The 24666-nt window shown below is 44.4% G+C and overlaps 1 protein-coding gene across 2 annotated transcripts; it reads left to right on the top strand.

Annotated features, from left to right (window-relative positions):
* The first annotated feature begins 86 nt into the window (after positions 1 to 86).
* dgkaa (diacylglycerol kinase, alpha a) lies at positions 87 to 23995 on the top strand. 2 transcript variants are annotated; one of them, XM_077018718.1, is made up of 24 exons: positions 87 to 315; positions 6877 to 7006; positions 7302 to 7378; positions 8245 to 8359; positions 8440 to 8514; positions 8605 to 8654; positions 8867 to 8941; positions 9296 to 9412; positions 10883 to 11000; positions 11169 to 11257; positions 11489 to 11608; positions 11840 to 11938; positions 13898 to 13984; positions 14970 to 15043; positions 16640 to 16714; positions 18564 to 18649; positions 19130 to 19219; positions 19892 to 20052; positions 20482 to 20546; positions 21260 to 21350; positions 21515 to 21692; positions 21979 to 22096; positions 22582 to 22642; positions 22934 to 23995. In XM_077018718.1, exons 2-24 carry the CDS (start codon positions 6931 to 6933, stop codon positions 23009 to 23011), a joined length of 2175 nt encoding a protein of 724 aa, XP_076874833.1. In that variant the 5' UTR covers positions 87 to 315; positions 6877 to 6930; the 3' UTR covers positions 23012 to 23995. The 2 variants fall into 2 exon arrangements, with proteins under 2 accessions (XP_076874833.1, XP_076874834.1); XM_077018719.1 differs by lacking the exon at positions 87 to 315 and adding an exon at positions 325 to 452.
* The last annotated feature ends 671 nt before the right edge of the window (positions 23996 to 24666 follow it).

The following is a 24666-nucleotide window of genomic DNA, read 5'->3' as shown; positions in this document are numbered from 1 at the left end:
TGATAACACTGATGAGCGATACTTGCGTGTGGGTGTTGTTGGGCAGACGTGTGTTCAACACTCACACTGACCCAAGTGCGCTTCGCCGAGTTTTCAAGGCGGTGCTTTGACTTGGGAGTGTCAGCTGGGCGGTTTTGACATGTTCTTTACGCCATTCTGCACACACTTCAACTGAACCTTTCCTCACGCTCGCCGCATTCGTCGCTTTGAACTTGTCCTTCGTCGGCGAACTAACTTCTTGTCGTTTATGCAGACCTTTATCAAGCCGTCTCGGCATCCCTCAGACGACGAGACCGGGCGAACCGAGGACTCAAGGTAAACGTTTGGGTCGGTTCTGTGGTGTTTTACGCTCCAGTTTTAAGGTGTGTGTGTCGACGAGCCACCAAACGCGGAGCTTCGTTTTCGGATTCATTCGTGCTGGACGAGCTGACATTTCCAGGTCAGCTTATAAAGTAAGGGTTTTAAAATTCGTGTTTCCTAAAGTTATTTAATGTAGCTTACCCCATCATGTTAGCACTTCTGATATAATACCAATTTATGAAGTAGATCACGTATACGTCGCGGATTTACTATGTTTACAGCTGTTCTGTTTTTATGTTGTTTTTCGTGGTAGGAAGAGATTATTTTGGTTATATCAATTCTAACCCTGCAGATACATCTACACGGGGTTAGTGTAGTCTACCCGCCCGTGTCGTGAAATTCACGTAAACCTTTTGTGAAGAGCAGTTTGTGGGGAGCTACACACAGTTGGGTTCAGGAGTGCTTTCGTTTGTGTTAACCTGTTAACGTGGCCCAGATCGTGAACATCCAAACACGCCGTGCAGGAGATTTAATCGGCACTGCGTGGTTACATTGCACACCGTTCAGGGGAAACCCGAAGGTTTTAGCTTTATACCTGTACATGAAATTTACCAATGATTTCTGTGTAGTTTGGTACTGGTACCAATAGGAATATCAGTGCTGTCAGTGCAAGGGTAACAAGCTCAATCTAAAAGAAATTAAACATTTCAGATCGTTGCTATCGAAGGAGATGGTAGAATTGCACTGGGCACTGTGTTAAGACCTGTCAGTCAAATATATGTAGGCTATAGACTGTGGACTGTGCTATTTTTATTGAGCGTGTTTATTTTCCAGAACTGCTGTACGGGTGAATCATCTAATCTGCAAGTGCAGTAAAAGTTCTAAAGTTCTCCGCCTGCTTTGATACTTTTTAACCAGTTACCTCACAAAGTTCGTGTACGTGTTGTTTTTATTAATAGCTGTCATTTGAGTCATCTTATTAGATAGCCTGGTGTGCGTCAAATTTTTACATCTTTATGCTCATTTAACATTTTTAACGTCATTTAACATCTTCATGCTCTTCTCCTCCACGTTTTAAATCTCTGGAAAGATCTCCGAGATCTTTTGACCACATCTAGGACATTTACCTCGCATGACAATGTTTAATGATAACAAGAGTTCTGAGTCTCTGACGAAGTCCCAGACTCGCGGGTTATCGATTATGAGCGAGTACCTGCTCCTGCATGGTACATTCTTCGTATATTACTCAGTGAGTAATATACTCACTGGAATAGAAAACCATATTCAAAAATAACGTTTCCTAGTTTCCTAAACTATGGAGGTCTTGACCAATCCAGTCACGTTTCCCTAAAAAGGCCCAGTGGAAAATCAGACCTTATTTGGGACAATAATCAGTCCCAGAGATCCTTCCCACTTGCTTGAGGCTGCATGTGATCCTATTATATTTCTAACATGGGAGTAGTGAGTCTGGATTTAGCAGCCCCCCAAGACTCCTTAAATCTGCCTCTAATCATTGCTTAAATCCCCACAGCCCCACCACAGCTGCGGTGCTGTCTCTAATCAGTGCTTTTAAAGGTCTAATCAGTATTTTGTTCAGAGCTCAATTACAGTACAATTGACCACTATTATTACGCTCATTTGAAAAATGTAATATGTTGATGAAGTAATCTTGAAGGCTTGTCTAAAAGCCTTTTTAATCATGACATCATTTAATAAATACAGTGTAGCACATTGTCATGGCGATCAGCCGATATATCTCGTTTCCGTTTTCCTTCACTGTTTGTTTTCTGCTTTATTTTGCCCTTTTATTTGATGGTTACAGTGACTAATGTTGTGTGCTGTGTACTAACATGCAGCGTTCTGGATGTAGGCTATGTTTGAAACAACAGTTCGACAATCCTTTGAGTGTGTACAACGAAATGTGTGTTGTACACAAGCCAAAATAATAACACAGAGGCAGATCTATATATCTGTCTAAATGTAAATTTAATTTAAGGTAGGCCTCGGTGACTGCAAATACAGTCAGATTTATTATCAATTAAGAACATTTTACATGTATAAAAGATAAACGTAAAGTGTACAGCATACCAGGAAGATCTCAGTGGGTTTATCACAGCATGCAAACCACTCGTAAGCCTCATTACACGCCTGCCCCGTGTTGCAGGAAGACACCCGGTTCATGCTGGTGTCTCTGGCAGAGTCTGGCAGACAGTCACCGCCTGCATTCAAGCAATAAACATGATCTTTTCATTTAAAGATTTTGTAACATCTCGGTCTATAAAAAGGTCTGCGAAACCTTATATAAGCTGATGTGTAACGTCCGTAGTCATATTCATTGGCCTATGTCAAAGATATTGAGCTGGAATGCAGAGGCAAAAATGTGTCATTTCCATTTACTTTTGGACAGGCCTGTGTATGGGTGGACTGCCGCCCCCCCCCCCCCCCCCCCCCGCCCCCCCGCACAGAGGAACGAACTGCTGTGTTGTTTGTAGGACTATCTGCCTTTGTGTTGCATGTGACCATGATGCTGTAAATTGGTCAGAACACAGAAAGAGTTGTTAGTACTCTTCTGTATTAAGTTGTATTTAATCACTATTATAGTGAACGTTTTGAACCATAAGCATCGTCGAACCGGGCAGAGGGCAGTCGGCCTGCTTTGAGAGGGGGGTAAGTGTGTTGCCGGGATGATCTCCCTCCCGATGTGGGCGGAACGGTGAGCTTCTGAGCTCCTGCTCCTGCAGCACGTAGGAGGGAAGCTAGCACGCCGCAGCCCTCAGCTTTGCAGGCTTCCGATGGCGGATCTGAGCGTGACACCGGCGCTGCTGTGGCCACAGGGCGCTTCTCTGCCGACGAGTCTCACAGCCATGAAGAAGACAGACAGGCGTGATGTGTGGGGTGATCGCGCGCAGCACACTTGCAAGTCCAGGCGTGTTTGTGGTTCTTTTATGACTTTGAACGGGTTTCCTCCCGTCAAGCTGAAACTGCCTGTTTTTAACAAAAACGCAGTCTTGGCGCAGCGAACAAACACAAGGCGTTGGACGAGCGATGATTCACTGCAGCTGTTGCAGGATTCGGTGAACGTTTGACGGTTTTCGCTGCTTGTCTGGTTGGACACTTCTCTTTATGTAGCCAGATAAAACTACACTATAAAAACATTTGAAGACTTTATCTAATTAAAAAGTACAGTAACGATATACATTTCTATGGTGCATGTTACAAAAAAAACAATTATCCATGATCAAAAGTCACATCCATGCTCAGGTACGTGCACAAACGCACAGAGTCTCTAAAGCAAAGTACTCCTTTATAACCACAGTGTATCCCCTCGTTCAGACGGATGAATCATGCCTGTATGTGCAGGTGAAATGCAAATGAGACGTCTTGAAGGCCATGTGAGCTGAACGTGGGTGGAAGCTGGGGGAAGACCCATTAGCCTTTCTGTCTCTGTCTCTCCCCCCCCCATTCCTTGCTGTCAGTCACCCTTGGCAACGCTCTGACGAAGCCCAGCTGGTGGAGGAAACTCTTTCCATAGTGACCAGTCTTGTCTCTCTGTCTCGGTACCGACGCAGATGTAACCCGAGTGTTCCCTCACTGAATCACGCCAGGCTTCATTTGATTTGACATAGAAAATGTGATAAACAACCCAACAGTGAGGCAACACTAGCTCAGCTGTGCAGATTATCTCAAAAAGTTAATAAGGAGGGAGTTTTGCTTTGCTCACATTGTGTGGGTGGGTTGTCCTCAGACAAGTCTGAGCAAACACCAGTTAAGATATGAAGGGCAGGCAGGGATGGGGGTGGTGGTGGTGGTGGTATTAAGAGCTAAGGGTAGGACTGCACCTTTGACCAAAGGCCTTGTAAAAGAACTGTGAGTTCTCTCCTGCACCAAGACAAACAGTAGATATCTTCTCAAACCTATGGACATTGAAGATGTGATATCTCCAGAGAGCGAAGTTCTCTACTTCACTTGATCGGGTGTGTTGAATGGAGCAATTGCTGTAGAGATTCCATCAGGAAGGGAGTGCAAGCGTTCAGTGTATTGGTCAATAGTTCTCACGAGACCGTGTTGATATGTAGTAACGTTTTACCCCAACCTGCCTTTCTTAATATAGTGCTAGAAACGCGCGAAGGGAACCTCCACCCTTTAAGCCTGAAGCTAACCACTACAGCGGTACACCCCCGCGCGCGCGATCACTGACATTTCCACTGCACTGATCACATTTCCCTTCTGCCGACTGCAACATCTTGTGCCTTACGCTCCTGCAGAGGAGACAGTTGAGAGTGTCACAGCGTTCTCTCCCACACGCACATTCGGGTCGCTGTGAAATTTCACATGGGAGCGCTTCCAAAGGGGGGAGAGATCTCGACGTAAAGCGCGGCGAACAGAGTAGAGGCGCACGCACACTCGGTGGGTCTGCTGATGCAAATTCGTACATTAACATTCATGAATGTTCGTGCACATAATATAAATTGCGTCCACAAGCCGTGGGAGCCGGTGTGATTGTGACGGAGCACGCAGATATGGAGGTTTCCTTCGGCTGTGCTGGCACAGGAACACACAACGCAGACTAGAGCAGTCCGTGTAATGTGGGACTTCTAAAAAAGCTTGTTTAAAATGTACTGACGTCTTCAGAGTGGACTGTCTACCCACAATCTCACTGGGTTTAGTAAGTTTAGTGTGAAGTTTTTCACCATGACTGTGAGCAGGGACCTACATCAGAATCCGATAAATAATAATTAGGGCCAAATGACAGAGGGAGAGAGGGGCTCTCCCAGAGAGAGATAGAGAGAGAAAGACGTTAGCAGACAGACCAGGCAGGCAGGCAGACTGACAACCCTCATCTGTCACTCACACCAGTCAGCAGATCACTTCAACAAGCGTAAAACGAGTAAGACCTTCAGGAAATGTCAAACCAAAGTTCCCTCTTTCTGCTAAGCCCACAGTCTTTGTAAATAGCCCCTGTTTTTCACCATTTGCTTATTCAGATGTTCGAGTGAAAGACGTTCTGCCGAACTGTGTTTGGCACGAGGCGCGCCTTTTAGTTTCCAGTAGCATATAAATAGAAGTGTTACTTGTGTGCATTGCAAAACTTCTTGAGACATTCACGACATGCATAGCCCTGCATCTTTTGACCTGTCTGATAAGACAAAGCCATCACCCCCTCCCTGTCCCGTGCTAATTCCACCCCTATTCGAATGCCCATCCCGGCCCCCCTCCCTGCTGCATGGTGGTGGTGGTGGTTGGGGGGGGGGGGGGGGGGGGGGGTTGAGTCAGAAGTTCTGCACCCCCCCCCCCCCCTCCCCCCTTTGCAATTCGGTGGAACAGGCCACACATACAAAGCTCCTAGGCAACCAGGCTAACCTTTTGAGGGAATTAAGTGGGGCCGCTGTGACCCTTTGTTAGTTTCTGTGACATGCTCCGCGTGGGCGTTCGCTCCTGACTTTCCAGCAGTCTGCTGTGCTGCGTCGGGTGGAGGCTGAAACCGCACCACGCTCGCTACACCGACTACACCAGCTACCTGTGAGATGAGCGCGAGAATGCTGGCCTCGTTCTCGCTGCTGATCAAAATAAATAAGGTGTCCTGGTTTCGGGCTCCACCGAGCTGCTAAAGTCGATCTTGAAGTGTCTGTTAAATTTATTAAACGGGTTCTTTTTAGAAGGTTGCTGGTTTGTCTGTAGAAGCAGCAGGAGAGGTCTAAGGAGAGGAAGAGGCTGGCGTTGAGCTCAATTGGGTCACCCATTTCAGTGGCCATTCGGTACCAGCTGCTTCTCTTGAAGTTCCTTGGAGGAATACCCAACAAGTGAATCTTTAGCATGCTGTCGTCCTGTCGTGCGTGCTGTCGTCCTGTCGTGCGTGCTGTCGTCCTGTCGTGTCCCTAAGCTGTCCTGGGAGCCAGATCTCTTATCATCGCTAGACTGATCCACTTCCCATCACAGATGAGACCCTGACACTCTCACACACACATACACACACACACACACACACACACACACACGTGCAAATACCCAGTCTGCAGAACACATAGTGCGAGTCTCGGTGTGACCACCAAGCCTGTAGTCCATATCCTCATTCTGTGCACAGACCCACACAGCACGGCCGTTTCCCATCAACTTCATAACTGAATGGCTCTGGTTGGCACCCACACGTACTTTTAGAAATATGTGCATATCTGCATTCTCAGACATTATCATTATTAACCCTACACCAACTCCCACTGAGACTGATGACAGACCCACACTGCACTGCTGCTCCGGTTCGTGCTCATTCGCCGTTTGCTTTTGCTTTGCTTTTCCTGTCGGCGAGTAACGTGAAAGGGGCCGGCTCATGCTGGGATTTGCATTTTCTGATGTCTGACCAATCATTCAATTTGCAGCGTCATCGCATGTCTTTCATTTGCAAATGGCAGCCAAGCTGCCAGTCATTTTACATATGAGAACCTCTAATGTACGTGCACTTTGCTATGAGTTTCACTGCTGTATGTCTCGGGCCAGGCGTAGTGTTAGCAAGATGGTTTCAGATGGCGATATACTATTCAAGTGTGCCTGTGACACATTCCTGCCTGCTGTCTTCCTCAGGTCGGTCTCTCTCTCTCTCTGGCGTGGTAGTGAGGTCCCGAGGACGCGGGCGTGATGTCGGCCCCTGTGGAGCCGGAGGGGAGGGAGCTGAGTTCTGTTGACTTTATCCAGCTGCAGCAGTATATCGACTGTGAGTATGGAGACACCCACACGCTGCTTATGGGCCTGCAGGATACTCTCACTCTACTCTCATCTCCCGTCACACCGCACCAACGTGTGTGTGTGTGTGTGTGTGTGTGTGTGGAGGGGGCTGCCTGGAATTTTCTGAATGCTGCATGTCAGTTTTGAAGCTTATTTGAATCTCAAACTCTCTTTCTCTCTCTCTCTCTCTCTCTCTCTCTCTCTCTCTCTCTCTCTCTCTCTCTCTCTCTCTCTCTCTCTCTCTCTCTCTGTCTCTCTCTCTGTTTTTATATGTGTGTGCACAGACTGCAGTTTGAAGGTGAAAGATGTGCTAAGGGAATTCGATGCAGATGGCCGTCTGGCCCAGCACAGGCACGGGGAGGTGAGAGTGTGAGCTGACAATGTCGAGCGTTTCACACAACACCAGCTGCCCCTCCTGCCCTGCCTGGCACTCCTGTCTGCACTCTGCCCTGCCCTGTGACCGCACGCATGCCACACGCCTGCTGCCTTCTGCAAATGTCTTCATGCTTCATCCTCACCAGTACATCACTGACAGAAAAACGAGCTTTTTACAGGGGGGCTGCTGTTGGAACACACACACTCCACACACTCAGCTAGGGTTTCATCTGACTCCACAAAATTTGACTTTCTCTCGTTTAAATGCTTTACAGTTGAGGTGGACAGAGCTGAGATAAAGTGTGATCTGTGCAGCACCTGAGCTCACATGTGGGTTGTGTGTGTGTGTGTGTGAGTGTGTGTGTGGCAGGGGTCAGGAGGTCAGGTGTGTGTCAGGGCATGTTGTAGCATGCGTCACAGCTTTCCACTTCTTTAGCAAAGCAGCCCAGGTGTCCTGAGGGCTTTAAAGTTTGACTGTGTCTCACAGAAAGAGGACGGCTATAATGTGGCGTGCCGAGAGAGAGAACTGGGTTTGGGTTTGTGGCACAGGCCCTGTGGGAGCACGCACTTGCCTTCCCCTGGGACTTCGTGTGTCCTGTTTAATGGCACTTTCTCGTCCATCAGAAGCTTCAAAATGGCCGGCTATTGACATAATAACAAGCTGACATGCTCTGTATCCTGTAAAACCCACAACATGACACCAGTGGGTTGCATATCAGCAAGGTAGCATAGCTAAGTGACCACATGAGAGACAGCGTGTGTGTGTGTGTGTGTGTGTGTGTGTGTGTGTGTTTAGAACAGAAAGATCACTTGTTGCTTCATTACCAATCGACCCCCGTGTCTCGTCCTCAGTGCATCGATGAGGACGGTTTCCGTCTCTTCCTGAAGACGTATCTGGAAGTGGAGGAGTTTCCGGCCGACCTCTGCCAGCGCTTGTTCAGGTCGTTCCAGACGTCCCCCCAGGCCCGTGAGTCGTCCCTCCCTCTCAGGCATCGAGGCCCTCGGCAGCCAACCCGCTTCTCACCCCTGTTCTGTCCCATATCTAAGGGGAGGTGTGTCTGAAGGACGTGTCCTGCTATTTCTCTCTCCTGGAGGACGGGCAGCCCAGAGACAAACTCGAGTGTGAGTCCGAACTCATTTTAACATGGCCTTCTTTCTATAAGCCCGTGGGAACGTAGGGCAAAGAGGTAAATCACATCTCTCATCCCACAGTTGCCTTCAGACTTTATGACCGAGATGGCAACGGAGTTCTGGACAGTTCGGTGAGTTCAGTTTTAGGTTTCTTAGTGGGGTAATATCTGAAACTGCTAAAAGGCTTGATAGCTTTATGAGGTTAGAATTGCTTGTTAGATAGAAAATCAGTACAGAAGGTACGTTAACCAGTCCATGACAAACTGTGACAATCGTATGGTTATAAATAATGAGGACAAACTGTTAATCCGCTTCGTAAAATCTCCTTTTGTCCTGGCGATAGGAAGTGGACCGGATTATTGCCCAAATGATGCATGCAGCGGACTACCTGGGCTGGGACGTGTCCGAACTCCGACCTGTGGGTTCTCCTTCACGCTCTCATGTTCTTGTTGTTATGAAGGAGGTTCCTTCAGCATCCTGTCTGGCCACGAGGATGGAGTGTGGTCAGGGTGGGGAGAGCCTGGCTAGGAGAAAATGATGAAGAATGTGTCTGTTCTCATTAAAGGAATAACACCTGACTACAGCTTAACGATAGAAGACTTTTATTTATGTAGGACAGTTTCTGTTAAATATTAGTCGGGGCCTTTTTCCACTTCCATCTGTAAAATCTTTCAACCTTAAATAATAATTACCATCATGATGGTAAAAGGCAGTGTGTAACCTGTAAACACACACAAACTCACCATGCTTACATTTTCCCTCTGTTTGCCAGGTGCTAAAGGACATGATGACAGCAATTGACGCAGACAGCAGTGGAACTGTCTCGTTGGACGAGTGGGTGGAAGGAGGGATGAACAACGTTCCTCTGCTGGTTTTACTGGGACTGAAGGTAAAACACACACACACACACACACACACACACACACACTAATCCATTAGAGAAGGGGAACATATTTCGCTCTAGTTTAATATACAACCCACTTTTCATTCTCTTTATTTATTTATCTATGAAACATGGTGTTTCACTCCAGTGCCATGTGAGTTAAGTGAGAGACACACTCCTCACATCCTCTCCTGAAACTTGAGCGGGGCAAAGCCGTGCTTTCAGTCTGCAGGACTGAAATAGCATGGAGCCAGAGCGTCGTGCACGGTACGGGACGATACGGGACCACGTCCTACGGGACGATACAGGACCGTGTTCTGCCCAGTCCAGACCACATGCGCACTCATGCACACTTGGTGTTGGGACACATCCACAGGCAGAACAGAAACAGTAGTATCTGTCTTCACTCAGACTCAGTGCCTGACTTTGAGCTAATGTTCACTGTACTGCTTGTTGTCTATTAGCATTGATTCATTGACTCACTTAGAAAAATTAAGAAGTATTGTCTCTACAGACGTGGTTCTGCGTGTCCAGGTGACATTGTGTTACCTAGAGTTCAAGTAAAACCTAAACTATATCTGCACGTTATTTGCTAAGGCGATACTATGTATGTGCTGAACGAGCCTGAATCCCTTGAGAGCTTATGCAGCTGTGAGAACACTGGAGAACTGAGCTGTAGGTGTAAGTGGTATTGGCCTTTACAATGTGAATGAGTCACTTTTTGTTTTTCTGCTTGAACGTGTGGATGTGAAGTGTTTGTTTGGATGTGTGCGAGATGTATGTGTGACGTGTGCGAGATCTTGGCATCAAAACGTTGTTAAACCGCATATCAAGTGTAAGGACTTCCCCTTGGTCTATTTCCATCACAGTTTGGTTGGGGGGGGGGGGGGGGGGGGGGGGGGGGGGCGTTGCAGGGTGAGGGTTACGGCCCTGCATGAGTCTCTCAGGGTTGCCTAGTTTATTTTTGTGATTTCAGTTTCATAATCTGTCCCCGGCCGTCTGGCCTGGACCTGAGCTCTGTCTGAGTCACACAAGTAACGGTCTGCTTTCTATAAAAAGACCACTGCTCAATTAAGCAGGTTGCAGCATATCTCTGAAGCTCTCCCACGCCTATACGGACGAACAATAGCTACGTTATGGATGGAGCGCCGTTGATGGCCCTTGACGTGACTGAGAATGGCTCTGGATGAAGTGGACCGCTCTCTTGTGTGTGCCAGCCCGATGGGTCATGCTTGCTCTTTGATTTCTGGACACCCGCAGTGGTGGGAGCCGGCACTGTGAACTGCGCCATGCCCACGCAGGCTCTGAGCACTGGGTCAAACACAAAATGGCCGCGGTTGTGTGGGGTTATATAAACCCCTCAAAAGGAATGTCTGAAACACACAGGCTGATAATCTGAGCGAATCAAATTGGAGCGTTTTTGAGGGAAAGGTCATGCATCTCTTCCTCTGTGACCCTTCCCCTCTTCTGCCCCAGGTGACCCACAAGGATGGACAGCACCTGTGGAGGATGAAGCATTTCAACCGGCCCGTCTATTGTAACGTGTGCCAGAGCATGTTACTGGGACTGCGCAAACAGGGCCTCTGTTGCACCTGTCAGTACCCCGACGTCCCCCCCCCCCCCCCCCACCTCCGTCCTCCATCCAAAGCATGCCCCTCCCACCTGGGTGTAGCCCTGCCCAGATATCTTAACCCCACCCCCATGCCCCACCCTGCCCCGCCCCACTTCACCTCCCGATCATCTCTGTCTCCTCCTTCTGCAGGCTGTAAGTACACCGTGCACGGGCGCTGTGCCAACCGGAACCCGGATCCGTGCATCCGCACCTACGTCAAGTCCAAGAAGGACGCTGGGGTGAGGATGCCCGAGCGGTGCAGCCCTTCCTGTTGAATTTGAGCACTCGGTGGAAGTGTGTTTTCATTTTCCCCAGTAGGAGTGTCCCTACTAAACGACAGCATGTCATCACTCCACCACTTCCTGTGACACCAGGGTGCATGTAGCTTGCAAATGAAGTGTACACTCTCGTGTGTGTGTGTGTGTGTGTGTGTGTGTGTGTGTGTGTGTGTGTGTGTGTCGCTTGCCAAGGTTTCATCTCACGACTGGGTGAGTGGGAACTGTGACTCTGGGAAGTGTGACAGGTGTCAGAAGAAGATTAAGAGTCTGCAGGGTCTCACAGGCAAACGCTGCGTGTGGTGCCACACAATGGTGAGTGCACTGCTTCCCTTTCACCTGTAGGGGGAGTCGTACACACAACCACAGAGCAGCCGTCAACACGCGCCAACGTGCAACGCTCCAAGCACTTTGGTCTAGCAATGTAAAGAACTAACTGCACTTCCCTCCCTCTTCCTGTTTTATACGGCCACAGTTCAGCCGAAGACAAATGAAGCTATGTTTGCATTCATCAATGACTGATTATTTTTGGCCATCTTTTCACAGCGACATGGGGAGTGTGCTAACCAGAAGCCGTCAGAGTGTAACTGCGGCCCGCTGAGAGATCACATTTTACCACCATGGGCCGTATACCCTGTCATGAAGGTACCGCTAGAGCTGCTTTATGCCAGGCTTGACCCTGGTCTCCCACTGCAGACCACCAGAGGGCACCGACGAACAAGTCCTCAATGAACGAGGCTGAGCTAAATGTCTAAAAACTACAAATCTAACCACCCGGCTAGTGATCTCCTTTAATATTAGAAAGTAGAAGTGTGTGTTACACCAGATAAATAAAACATACCTCTTTCTTTATCTTCGTCTAAGGATTCCTGAAATCAAAGGATTTCAGGAATTGGGTTGCAAGGATTTCTGCTTCTTCAGAGTCCGCTCCCCAAACAATCAGTAGCCTACTCATTAGCAAAAAATGCTAGGGTTATTCCACCAAACCCATTTGTTGTTAAAAAAAAAAGAGACATAAAACAACAACATTATCAAAAAAGTATGTCACAGTTTTCATAAGCTTTTTGAAACATTTTCCAAAATGTTTAAATGTAGCCTAGGTGGGAGGTTCCTTTGTGTTTCAGTACCAATACATGCCTGCTGAAAGAGCACACTCCTTAATTTTATAATACTTCAGTTGTCCTGAACTGATATCCTGAAATCCCCGGAAACAAAACTAATGATACATGAGAGAGTATCTGCTGTCATGTTATACGTATCACACATCGGTTCACGTCACCACCTTGCTCAAGACTTTAAGTTAAGACTTTATTTAGTCTTGCCTTGGACCAGTGCAAACTCTATGACTTAAGCTCTGTGACTATCTTTGACAGAGTATTAACATTCAGTAGTTTGTCCAGGAGGAATAAGGGTGGTAGACATGGGAATTCAGTGTAGCCTAATGATGAACACTGTAAAGCTGCAAGTACCTGAGCAAATGTGAGTGGGGAATCTTGAACTGTTATCTTCACTGCTTGAAGGATGTGTCACCAATGCCCAAGTCTTTATTAATGCAGTAAATCATTGCCCAGCCCAACATTTGAAGGCAGAACCAGTAATAGAGGTTGCAAACATGGAATTTTTCATTATTGAGCTATGAGCAGAGAAGCCATTACGTGAAATTGCTCTCTTGAGCAGATGTTTCACAGCTGTATTTTGGGGAGTAGACGGGTATATGGGTTCAGACGAGGGCAACTCGGTGAGCCGCCATGCCTTCAGAGAGGCCGAGTCACAGGATGGGCAGACATCTCCAGTGTCGGCCACCTAGAGATTACTTGAACATTTTGGGATATGTATACTGCAAAGAAACCCTAATGTTATTGTAGTAATATTATAGTAGTGATGTTGAAAGTTGGGTGCAGCTAATCTGTCATGTGTCCAACACAGTGTCTGTGTAATATATCCTTATGTATTCCATGAAAATTGGGTTTATCTATATAAATAAAAAATGATTTTCTCAAAGAAATGGAGACATTTGAAACAAATACAAAGATCTGGACACTGCATCAATTGTAATAGTTAGCCAATCTCCATATGATAGTGGAAGTTTTGTTTGTGCAAAAAATGGCTTTGTAAAGAATGTAAAAGTTTATTAACTTGTGTGTAAGCCAAATTCTAAGTATTTAAATGTTCTGTTTATTTTAAAAGGCTATGAATTATAGACAGTCTTCTGGGTTTCCATATTTATAGGTATTAGCTCATGTTTCTCGAGGTTGACTTTATATCCAGACACCATGCTGAAAGTGTCCAGTAAACTTAAGTAATTTTAGTAGACTAGCTAGGGGATATGAGCGGTACAGAAGTATGTCCTCATAATATAAGGATGCCCTGTGTTTGAAGCCCCCCTGTGTATAACTTAATGGAGGTCTCAATGCGTAATGCTGACGTCAGTTCTTTTTTAAGGCTGTGGGAAAGGGAAAAAAAAACTTGCTTGAATAACAAGAGAAGTAGTACTCGTATAGCATGATATGGACAACTGTATTGAATTACTCTGTCTTGCTAATACCACTTCCTGTTATTCATCTCATTTACATACTACCTTACTGCTCTTCTTCTGGTTTTCAGGAGAGGGCAAACTGCATAAAGAACGGCTGCTCAGGGGGGGCAGACGACTCTGAGCACAACACTACACCTGATGGCCAGGTGCTGCAGGTACCTCTCAGCATTCAAACTCCCCTAGATTACAACACTACACCTGATGGCCAGGTGCTGCAGGTACCTCTCAGCATTCAAACTCCCCTAGATTACAACACTACACCTGATGGCCAGGTGCTGCAGGTACCTCTCAGCATTCAAACTCCCCTAGATTACAACACTACACCTGATGGCCAGGTGCTGCAGGTACCTCTCAGCATTCAAACTCCCCTAGATTACAACACTACACCTGATGGCCAGGTGCTGCAGGTACCTCTCAGCATTCAAACTCCCCTAGATTACAACACTACACCTGATGGCCAGGTGCTGCAGGTACCTCTCAGCATTCAAACTCCCCTAGATTACAACACTACACCTGATGGCCAGGTGCTGCAGGTACCTCTCAGCATTCAAACTCCCCTAGATTACAACACTACACCTGATGGCCAGGTGCTGCAGGTACCTCTCAGCATTCAAACTCCCCTAGATTACAGCCACTCTGCACTTGGTGTGTTACCACGGCTGGAAGGAACAGCAATTGTTTGCTTAAGTATTTATTTAGTAACAGATTAAATGTTGGGGGGAGGAATCATATTCATAGCTCTAAGCAGATGTCAGTTTGAATGACGGGAAAGATAAATTGTCTGCACCTCTCAGTCCACGGTGATATTCAGCCTACTTACAGTGAAATAAAGTATCTCTAACTGTGGAATACAGTGTTCATTCTTTGTTTTGGATTATCAATCATCAATCAATCATCATTTATTTATATAGCACCTTACACAACCAAAGTTGACCAAAGCGCTGTACACAATGGAATCAATAATAAATTAGTATGATCATACCGATTTCAGCTGTGTGCAGTTGGTAATGATACAATTTGCAAGTAATTAGATGTTGATTATCAACAATTATTATCAACAAATGCAAAATCTTTGGGCTCTCCTAGCCAGAGTCAGCACAGCCTGAGTCGTATAACTGAATGCCTGTTGTCTTAACACAGATCATTCCTATTCGTGACACTCATCCCCTCCTGGTGTTTGTGAACCCTAAAAGTGGAGGCAAACAGGGTGAGAGGTGAGGCCATTTTGCATGTATCTTTTTTACACCTTTTTAATGGTCAATTTAAACAGTAATCTGGATTAATAATTTATGCTATATAGCTATAAAATTCTGCAAGCCTGCTGGAATTCCAGAATACTCTTCCATATTAATCATTCTAAAGGAATAATCTATATATTTTTGAAAATATTTTAGATAAAACTATATCTTTAAGTCCAAACATCACTGTAGTACTTGGTATGCTATGGGCTTAAGACTGTCAGTCAGGGGTCTCCATTGGCCTACATATCATGTTCATATGTGAATATTGACATTCATTTGCATCGTGGATTGTTGTATGTAATGCAAAGTAAACAATTCTGAATTTTAATTTAATAATGTTAAATAAATGGGGTGTGAATTCTGCTCTAGGAATTTTGGCACCTGTCAGAATATCCAATTTGTTGTGTAGAGATGTCAAACTAGTCTAACCTGAGAAACGTATTGAGACTTTTAAACAACAGCTTGTGAATTTTGCTTTTTGAAAATGGATCTTGACACCAGATATAAAAAAAACCTGCTATATGAAATTAAAAATTAGTTCACTTAAGAAACTGGTAATGCAGGAAATGCAGTGAATATATCAAGGATATGACAAAATGGTATGAGGCAGAAATAGTAGACAGTAGCGTAGGGGGAAAACGTTGAACACAGAGAAAACTAAAGTGAGGAGGCCTTGAAAATGATCCTCATCTCGGCTGCTGCACTGATACGGCAAATGATTCTGATCTCTCGGGCTGCGTTCCATTCCTCATAGTCACTGTGCAGTGCCGTTGTGGTGCCCTTATTCCCTACACACTAATCAAACAATGTGGGCACTGGGAAGCGCAGCTGATTAAATACATTCATTCACAATGTCATGCAACAACATCACACAGAAGACATTGTGGTTTTTTTTCATTTCTTTTGACGGCTGCATAAAGCCAATATTTTCCTCGGGATAACTAATATTTGCTAACTGGGTCAAAGTAAACAGACTAAATTAGTTTTCCAGGCTAATTTGGCACCTTTTATGAACAGGTTACTTCCACATCACTGATAGTTTTCAACAAACACGTATGAAATATTAATGGCACTTGCGCGCGCGCGCACACACACACATTCTGGCGTTATTCCATTTATTTGTTACCCTTGGATAATCAACCGTCCAGCAGGTTTAACTCGTCGTAATATATTGACATAACATTCAGTAAAGTGTGAGCTTCCTGTATAGTTATGAAACCCTATCCACTTCTCCATGTGCAGTTTGAAGTTCCCTTTGAACTGAAAGCTTTCATCTCTCTTAAAATGTGTGGTCCACTTTGCAGGGAACTACAAGGGTGATTGCCATTTTATTCATATGAATGCACTGCCATAGATTGGAAATCCACAATATCAGACAAGATCAAACTTTTTGGACTAATTTAATATGCCACCTGAGTTCATTTTACTATACTATACTTGGCACCTGCTCCAAGAATAAACAACCTGAGAACATTGGTGGTGTTATTCTATTGGCAAGACTATATTATGGAGAGGACCTCAATATAAAATGAGATATTATGAATCACTGAATCACTTTTTCCATTGCAGAGTTCTTCGCAAATTCCAGTACTTGTTAAACCCTCGACAGGTTTACAACCTATCAAGTGGTGGACCAGGACCAGGGTAAGAATTTCCCCCACTGAGATTTGTATTTAACTTTATATTAAGCTAAATCCGAGAAAGACATGAAAGAAACAACACAACAAAGTAAATGTTCAAAGTTTTCTCTGCATGTGAAAGGTCGCATTGCCTAATTCAGTTTATTCAGTACTCTATACAGACGTAGCTCTGTATTCAGATACTGACAAACCATATGAGATGAAGGGTCAGTGTGGCAGGACCACGCAGAAGCCTTTGCATGAAATGAAACTGTGTACACGTCGAGTGAAAGTGTTTGTTCAAAAAGAGGTAGTTTGGAACCACTGGAAAGGTCAAACTCTCTCACTCTCTACCAGTACAGACTACACAAGAGACTGATGAGTAGCACCTGTTGTCTTAGTCTAAAAACATGCACATTTGATTGATTAATTTTTTTATTGTCAGCTTGCCTTCGATATAACCGAGGATGCAACTTTACATTTTACATAATTTCTTTAAGATAAATCTAAACGTTGTCTGACTGGAAGGCAACATATGAGAGTCATGAGTACATATGAGAGTTCTGGCACATCGTATCTAGGCCCAGACCGTCCCCAAAACCCACAACCCCCATCACCTCAGTAATCAGATCCGGCAACCAGTGTGTCCATCAAAGCCTGCTAGTAGCCAGGAGACCTGGCCTCACACAAGCCCATCTGCTGTTCTGGATGCAGTTTCATTAGTGCTAAAGCACATGAGAACTTTGTGCAGCACCGTGCGTGACCACACTCATTTTAATGACTGATGGAGATGCTTAAATCCGAGGGTGCTGGATTGTATCGAGCACATTTGCAGTGCCTGGAAGATGTGAAGTTACATTAAACAGTGTCTGCTTATGCTTGTATATGTGGAAGCATGTGAAATCATTATTTGATTTGAAGAGTTGTGGGATTAATTATAACTCAGTTATGTTTTCCATAACAGTGAATTTCAGAAATTAAATAAATTTCAACATGAGGTGATTATAACAGTAATATATCTGTAATGTATTAATCATGCAGACAAGGATCCAAGTGCTGATAATAGCCGTCTTTATTGAAACAATGATCACAGAGCTATCAAACAGGTGAGTTACTCCGTTCAAGGTGTGCTGTGCAGGAGTGTAGTAATCGTGGTCAGGACAGTCCAGGGTCACGCCGGTGAGACAGAAGCCAGGAGGTACAGAAGGACTAGGCGGGGAACGAGGTCTAGGAGGAGAGCAGACGTCGGTACACGGGAAAGCAGAGACACAGAGAGAACGCTTGGTATGTGGCATGGCAACAATACTTGGCAACCCGGAAGAGTGAGGGGGAAGCTTAAATAGTTGCGAAGGGGAGGGGCCATGAGTGGCAGGTGAACCGCATCACACGGCGATCATGTGCTGGTCCTGACAATATCTGTTATGCAGAAAGGGCATATAACTGAGAAGAGATGCTTTATTAGTATCTGGATTATCCACACATCATTATTCCCCCATGGTATGATCTGGTTGTCCACTGGTCTACTCTACCTTTTGTGGTTCATCAGGCGAACACACACTGAATCTAGAACCTTTACTGAATTACACATTTCTTCATTTACACAACATTAATTAAGTAATTCACAATTTTACCTTTATTAATAATAATAATAATAATAACAAATTTTTTTTATATAGCGCTTTCCACAATGCTCAAAGACGCTTTATTTAAAGAGCAAATTTTTTTTTTGCTTTTATTTAAAGAGCAAATCTCAGCCAAGTCTTGTGTTTCTCTGTGTGTTTTTCTTTTTTTCTTGCTTTTAGAACAACGAATGGAAGATGTGTGTTATACCGTATCACTCATGTCTGCCTTTTTCATTTGCTTTCTTTCACCAGGTTGTGTTTCTTCAGGGACCTTCAGGAGTACAGAATATTGGTTTGTGGAGGTGACGGAACTGTGGGCTGGATCCTAGAGGCCATAGGTTGGAATTAAGTGTTTTTTCATTAATAGTATTTCATAGGGATTATTATAACACTCAAGTGTGGCTTGCTTGTATTGCGGGAGAACCGTTACTTATTTTGGCCACTAGGCGGCACTCTGTACGAGACCTGTTGTAAATACTTGAATAAATGCCCGACTGTTGTTGGAAACTTCATCTATTACATATATGCAGAAGTATGTAAATCTATATTTAAAAAATCAATATTTAGATGCAAAATTCCAAATTCATCTGGAAAAATTTAATAAAACATTGTGTGAATCAGGCATCCTTGGAAAAGGGTTAAGGCATAGTCTAGGTATTTTTGAATTGCCAGACATTTTACTTTCATGACGAGCTGAAGCCCCTGGGCACCCGTTTGAAGTACAACATCCTTTAACAAAAACAATCTCTGTGTCGTTGTGTGAATATGCTTATAATTTCTGCCCGTTTATTTCCCTTTGCTCCACCCACACCTTGCAGACAAGGCCGGTCTGCCGGTCTGTCCCCCGGTGGCTGTACTTCCTCTTGGCACAGGAAATGACCTCGCACGATGTCTAAGATGGGGAGGAGGTATGAACAATGAAAACAAACCCAAAATATGTCGACATTGAGAAAAACTGATTGAGTTCATTGAGTTAAGAAAGTGGGTTTTCATTCCTCAGTCTGTTTTTCCGTTGCTGTAACGAAGTCTACATGCTGGCCCTACGCCCGTATGAGCGAATAGAAATGTGTGACATCTTATAATCTTGATCATATAATTTTATAATCATATAAATTATGTTACACTGAAAGTCTTGTGATCACTGCTGTATTGATATTGTCTTTATAAGGGAAATCTTGGCTCAGTGGGTCAAACAATTCGGCATGTGCCTTGTTACATTCTGTAATGTACATGGCTGTAACATGGGATTACAAGATTATGAACTAAATATTTCACATTTTAGTACTTGAGGTTTAATTCAGTGTTTCACAACCCTAATCCTGGAGTACCTCTGTGTATTTTTCAATGATATGATGAATTTGACTAAAATGTAGAATGCAGGGGTCTTCTATGACAAACTGGGAAGTACTGTGTTAAAATGTGGAAACCTTTTACAATCTGACTTCGACGTCTGTCTGGGCATCTCTCTCCCTTGTACTTTTTACTAGCATGTTATATAACCAAAAACACCAAACTATAGTACTTCTGTTTGCATGCAGCCTTGTGCAGTAAGCGTGTGTGGCTGGTACCCCCCTGTGCAGGCTACGACGGTGTGGACCTGAGCCGTATTCTGAAGGAGATAGAGTACAGCACTCCGGTGCTGATGGACCGCTGGAGAGTGGAGGTAGAGCTGGAGGACAGTCAGGAGAGGGGGGATCCCGTGCCGTACGAGATCATCAACAACTACTTCTCCATCGGAGTGGTGAGGGCCGGCCGCCACCACACACACCCCACCACAGACGGTCAAGAGGCCTCGCTGTCATTCCAGTGCAGAGTGAACCTTGAATCTCAGTCCTCCATGGCTACGGTGCCATGGCCACGGTGCATCAGGAAAGAACACAAGTGCAGACAACCATTATTACAAAATACATAACCAGTAAACACCCCAACATGTAGCAACAATGAGACATACAGGAGTGTGGCTGTGCAAAAAGTCGAAACGTTCTATCACGTATAAGGATTTAGCAGATACGCTTGTAGGACATATGAACTATCTATATATGAATGATCTGTAACGGAGAACATCTCTCTGGTCCCTCTCTGTGTTTATCTGTAACAGTGAACATCTCTCTGCTCCATCTGTGTTTATCTGTAACTGAGAACATCTCTCTGCTCCATCTCTGCTTTGTAGGATGCATCGATTGCTCACAGGTTTCACACTATGAGAGAAAAGCATCCACAGAAGTTTAACAGCAGGTGAGCATCTCATTTCACACCATTCAGGACAACACGTCAGCTGAGATCATCTTACACTGTGCATTTACATTCCACTCTGCATAGGCAATGTTGTCTTCTTCTTCAGTTGTATTGTGGGTGGTGTGTTGTGTACCTGAGGTCATTCTTTTTTATTTCTATCCATGTCTTCCCACGTGAAACAAGTTGCTGTTATGTGTTGTTACTAAAAAATTTATGATTCATAAACTGTCCATTCATTCACTACCCACTTACAAAGTATAAAGCACAAGACTTGCAAGAAATTAATACATCAACTGGTGATTTTGTCATTGCATTTTACCAGAATAATATTTTACTCCAGAGACTTACTGGACAATAGAAGCACTTGTCAGGTTTTCTTGTTGTGTAATTTAGTTAACTCCCGCCTTGCGTGTTGAGATGCAGTGGGAGGCTAAGTGTGCCCCTACAGTGGGCACTGCATGATGTGTTGCATCTCTCCATGAGATAAAGGTTAAAGGTTAATGTTTGTATGCTCTTTGATTCACATTTAAATGCCATTTTAATGTTTACATACCCTTCTGTTCATTTTTACATGACCTGCTTTTCTTTTTTACATGACCTACTATTCATGTTTACATACCCTCTATTCACGTGTAAATGCCATCTATTCATGTTTACATACCCTCTATTCACGTGTAAATGCCCTCTATTCATGTTTACATACCCTTCTTCAGAATGAAGAACAAATTGTGGTACTTTGAGTTCGCCACAACAGAGACAATTTCAGCCTCTTGCAAGAAACTCAAGGAGTGCCTCACCATCGAGGTAAGGACGACACTTTGGTGAGGTGTTTCTGAATTACCCATAATGCCAGACGTCCAGGAAGGCAGAAATGTAATTAACTGTTATTATCTTCAAAAATATGACACAAAAACTGAGTATTTACAGAGAGCCAGAGCATCAACTACTGTCTGTCCGGTGTTGTTTAGTGTTGTGGCATTCAGCTGGACCTTAGCAACCTGTCCCTGGAGGGCATAGCTGTTCTCAACATTCCCAGCATGCACGGTGGCTCGAACCTATGGGGAGAAGCCAAAAAAGGTGACCGAGCAGGCCAGGATGTTCCTGAGGTCATCGTGGATCCAGAAGTCTTAAAAGTCAGCCCTCAAGGTTTGATTGGAAGGCTTGGGTTGTGCTCCTGTCATACTTCTCATTCTGCAACTATTTGAGACATGAATATAATATAATGCTTTCAAGGATTTCTTGTTTCTCAATCAAAATAAAAAAGAAAAAAAACTCCCTTACAATGTACTTAAGAAATGAGAACTTTCCAGTAAAGAATGTTGCATCATAGCATTTCACAATCAGGTTTGTTCTCAGTGTCTACAGTGGTGGTTAGATTTGTAAATAACAATCCCCTGTTGTATAATTACAACGAATGTGCGTGTGCCTGTAGATATGAGTGACAAGCGTGTGGAGCTGGTGGGATTGGAGGGAGCCATGGAGATGGGTCAGATTTACACGGGCCTGAAGAGTGCCGTGCGACTCGCCAAAACCTCCCAGATCACCATCAGGTGAGCGGCATGGTGGACCGAGCCACAACACGCACCACACTCCAAAATAACAGTCCAGCAGAGCAGTGTATTTGGTCATCAGCTGCTGGCTGGGGTGTCTTACCAAGGCTTTTGGACTGCACTTTTTATATTAGTATTAGAAGTATTAGTTGTTATAAAAGTCCCTTAGTGTGGTAAGGCACCTGAAATCAGATTCAAGATTGAGGCAATGTACGTCAGAAATCAAGCTGAGGTGAAGGTGCACCTCTCTGTGTGTTTAAAGAGCAAACGTGTCCTGGCACGTCCAGGGGTCTTCATGCCCTACACGTGAGCCAGCCTCCACTCTCCTCATGCGCATACACCAAAGGGGCGTTCGTTCACACGTGAGGCCATGTGAAAGGCCACTTCTCTTTTGTCATGGATAGCAGATCTTCTGGTCCACCACTTCGACAATGGCCTCGATGGCTCTGTTTTGCATGTCTGTTCTAATGTTAACTCTGCCGTAGGACGAAGAAGCCCCTACCCATGCAGATCGACGGGGAGCCGTGGATGCAGCCTCCGTGTACGGTCAGTGTAACCTTCCATCCCTTTGTTTAAAGTCACAACTGCTTTCTTAAGTGTTTGAGGGACTTGCAGTGTCTTTATTTTGAGAAATGAAGCCATGTTTGTTATAACTAGTTGTAAGTACAGGAGCTGCATGTGATGCTCCCAGAGTTTTTATGCATTATATGCAATTTATATCTAATGAAGGTTGTTGTAGTCACTCCCTCACATGATTATAGACCGCACCAGGCCTTAGTGTGCCATGCAGAACCACATATCTGCTGTGATGAGTCATGTCATACTTCTGTTCCACAGATTCATATCACACACAAGAACCAAGCCAGAATGCTGATGGCTCCCCAGGCCAAATCGGGCTTCTTCAACCTGAAGTAGAGCCTCCGTCTGGGGCCCTGTGGCTGAGGCCTGGGTCTGCATGGTCCATGAATAGCAACTTGCATGGACACTGAAACCAATGCGTCTGTGCGGCCTAAAGGAAGTGTGTGTGTGTGTGTGTGTGTGTGTGTGTGTGTGTGTGTGTGTGTGTGTGTGTGTGCGCGCGTGCTTGTACATGTGTATATAGGAAAGAAATATGCTCAGCAAAGCTTCATTTCAGTTTTAATCCTTTCTGTCTGAAGAGTTTTTATCTCCTTTGCAAGCTGTTGTACATTCATACGTAGTGGTGCATTTAGTTTAAATTAAGTTCCATGGTGCCATTATAACAGCATGTGTCTGAGTTCCCAATGGGCAGCCTGTATACCACATGGCACATGCATTGCTGCTCTGCACAGTACTTCTGGAGTTACCGTGGCGACATGCACACGCTCCGACATGTGTGCACATGTCTGCACGCTTTTGTGTTTTAACTCTGAAACAATGACCTAAATCTTCTGTGGCTCTGTCACATAGGAATCATTATTAACATCAAGGTTTAGACCGGCTGTAAGTAAGGGTCAGTGGAGGTCATGGGGTCAGTGGAGATCACTGGGGTCACTGAATTCAGGCACTTTGAGAGTCTGGATAGATTGCCAACACAGCCAGTAATTTATTTTTTCTTAACTTATGTTTACACCTGAAATGTGTGGTGTATTATTTAGACAACATTGATCATTTTAACTTGAATGTTCTAAATGCATTTCGCCTGGTAACTTTGCTAGCAAGAAATTCTTGATTCACTCTGTTGAAACTGACCGTCATACCATGTTGTTTAATACATTTTAATAGTTTGAATGTTTGTATAGGAATAATTATAATGCTAATAATAATAATAATAATAATAAGCTATTGTGTTCCTGCTTCTGATAGGCTATGGTAACTCTTGGGTTATGTACAATTAAACTCAAAGTGTGTATGCTCAAATAAATGCTCCTTGCAAAAGTAGTGTGAGTACTCGCGTGTAATGCGCATCTTCTCGAGTCGAGCATTACAACTTATATCGAGACTTTGTTTAGCATGTGAATTTTACTTAGCTACTGACAGTGAGACGTTTTTAGATGCTGGCCTTATTGTGACTGAATAAATATAGAAAAGTGTTTAACTGACGTCCTATTCGTCTTTCATACCCGCAGGATATTTGCGTGCAAATGTAATTAAGGCTTATCTGAGGTACATGAAATATGACTTATGGTCTCATATTTGTGCGCACTAGATGGCGCGATTCGTTTAAAATAGACCCAAGGCACATCAATTCTGTGTCTAAGCTGCAGTCTGATTCGGATTAAGTATTAACCGGATAGGCTGCTGTATATCACGAATACCTATTATTACCAGGACACGAAATTCGTTCATTATCTGAATGCAACAATTGACATGGTAAACACTGAATGTACTTGTGCCACTGTCTGGAGTGGACTCTTAACACGTTATTCTAATTATACAAACTATTTTACTTATTATTACCATGGTTGGTTTACTCTGATGATTAACTGTTATTATGGTCATTATACGGTAACTTAAGTTGATGTATCAAACTGTCTCATGGAAAAAAAAGGTTTTAAAAATGAAAGTAAAGAAAACACGCTTCATGGGTCGTTTTTTCTGATCTTTCTTGG

Source organism: Brachyhypopomus gauderio, chromosome 10, assembly GCF_052324685.1.
Source record: "Brachyhypopomus gauderio isolate BG-103 chromosome 10, BGAUD_0.2, whole genome shotgun sequence".
Lineage (NCBI taxonomy): Eukaryota > Metazoa > Chordata > Actinopteri > Gymnotiformes > Hypopomidae > Brachyhypopomus > Brachyhypopomus gauderio.
This window is presented reverse-complemented; position numbering and strand designations above follow the sequence as displayed.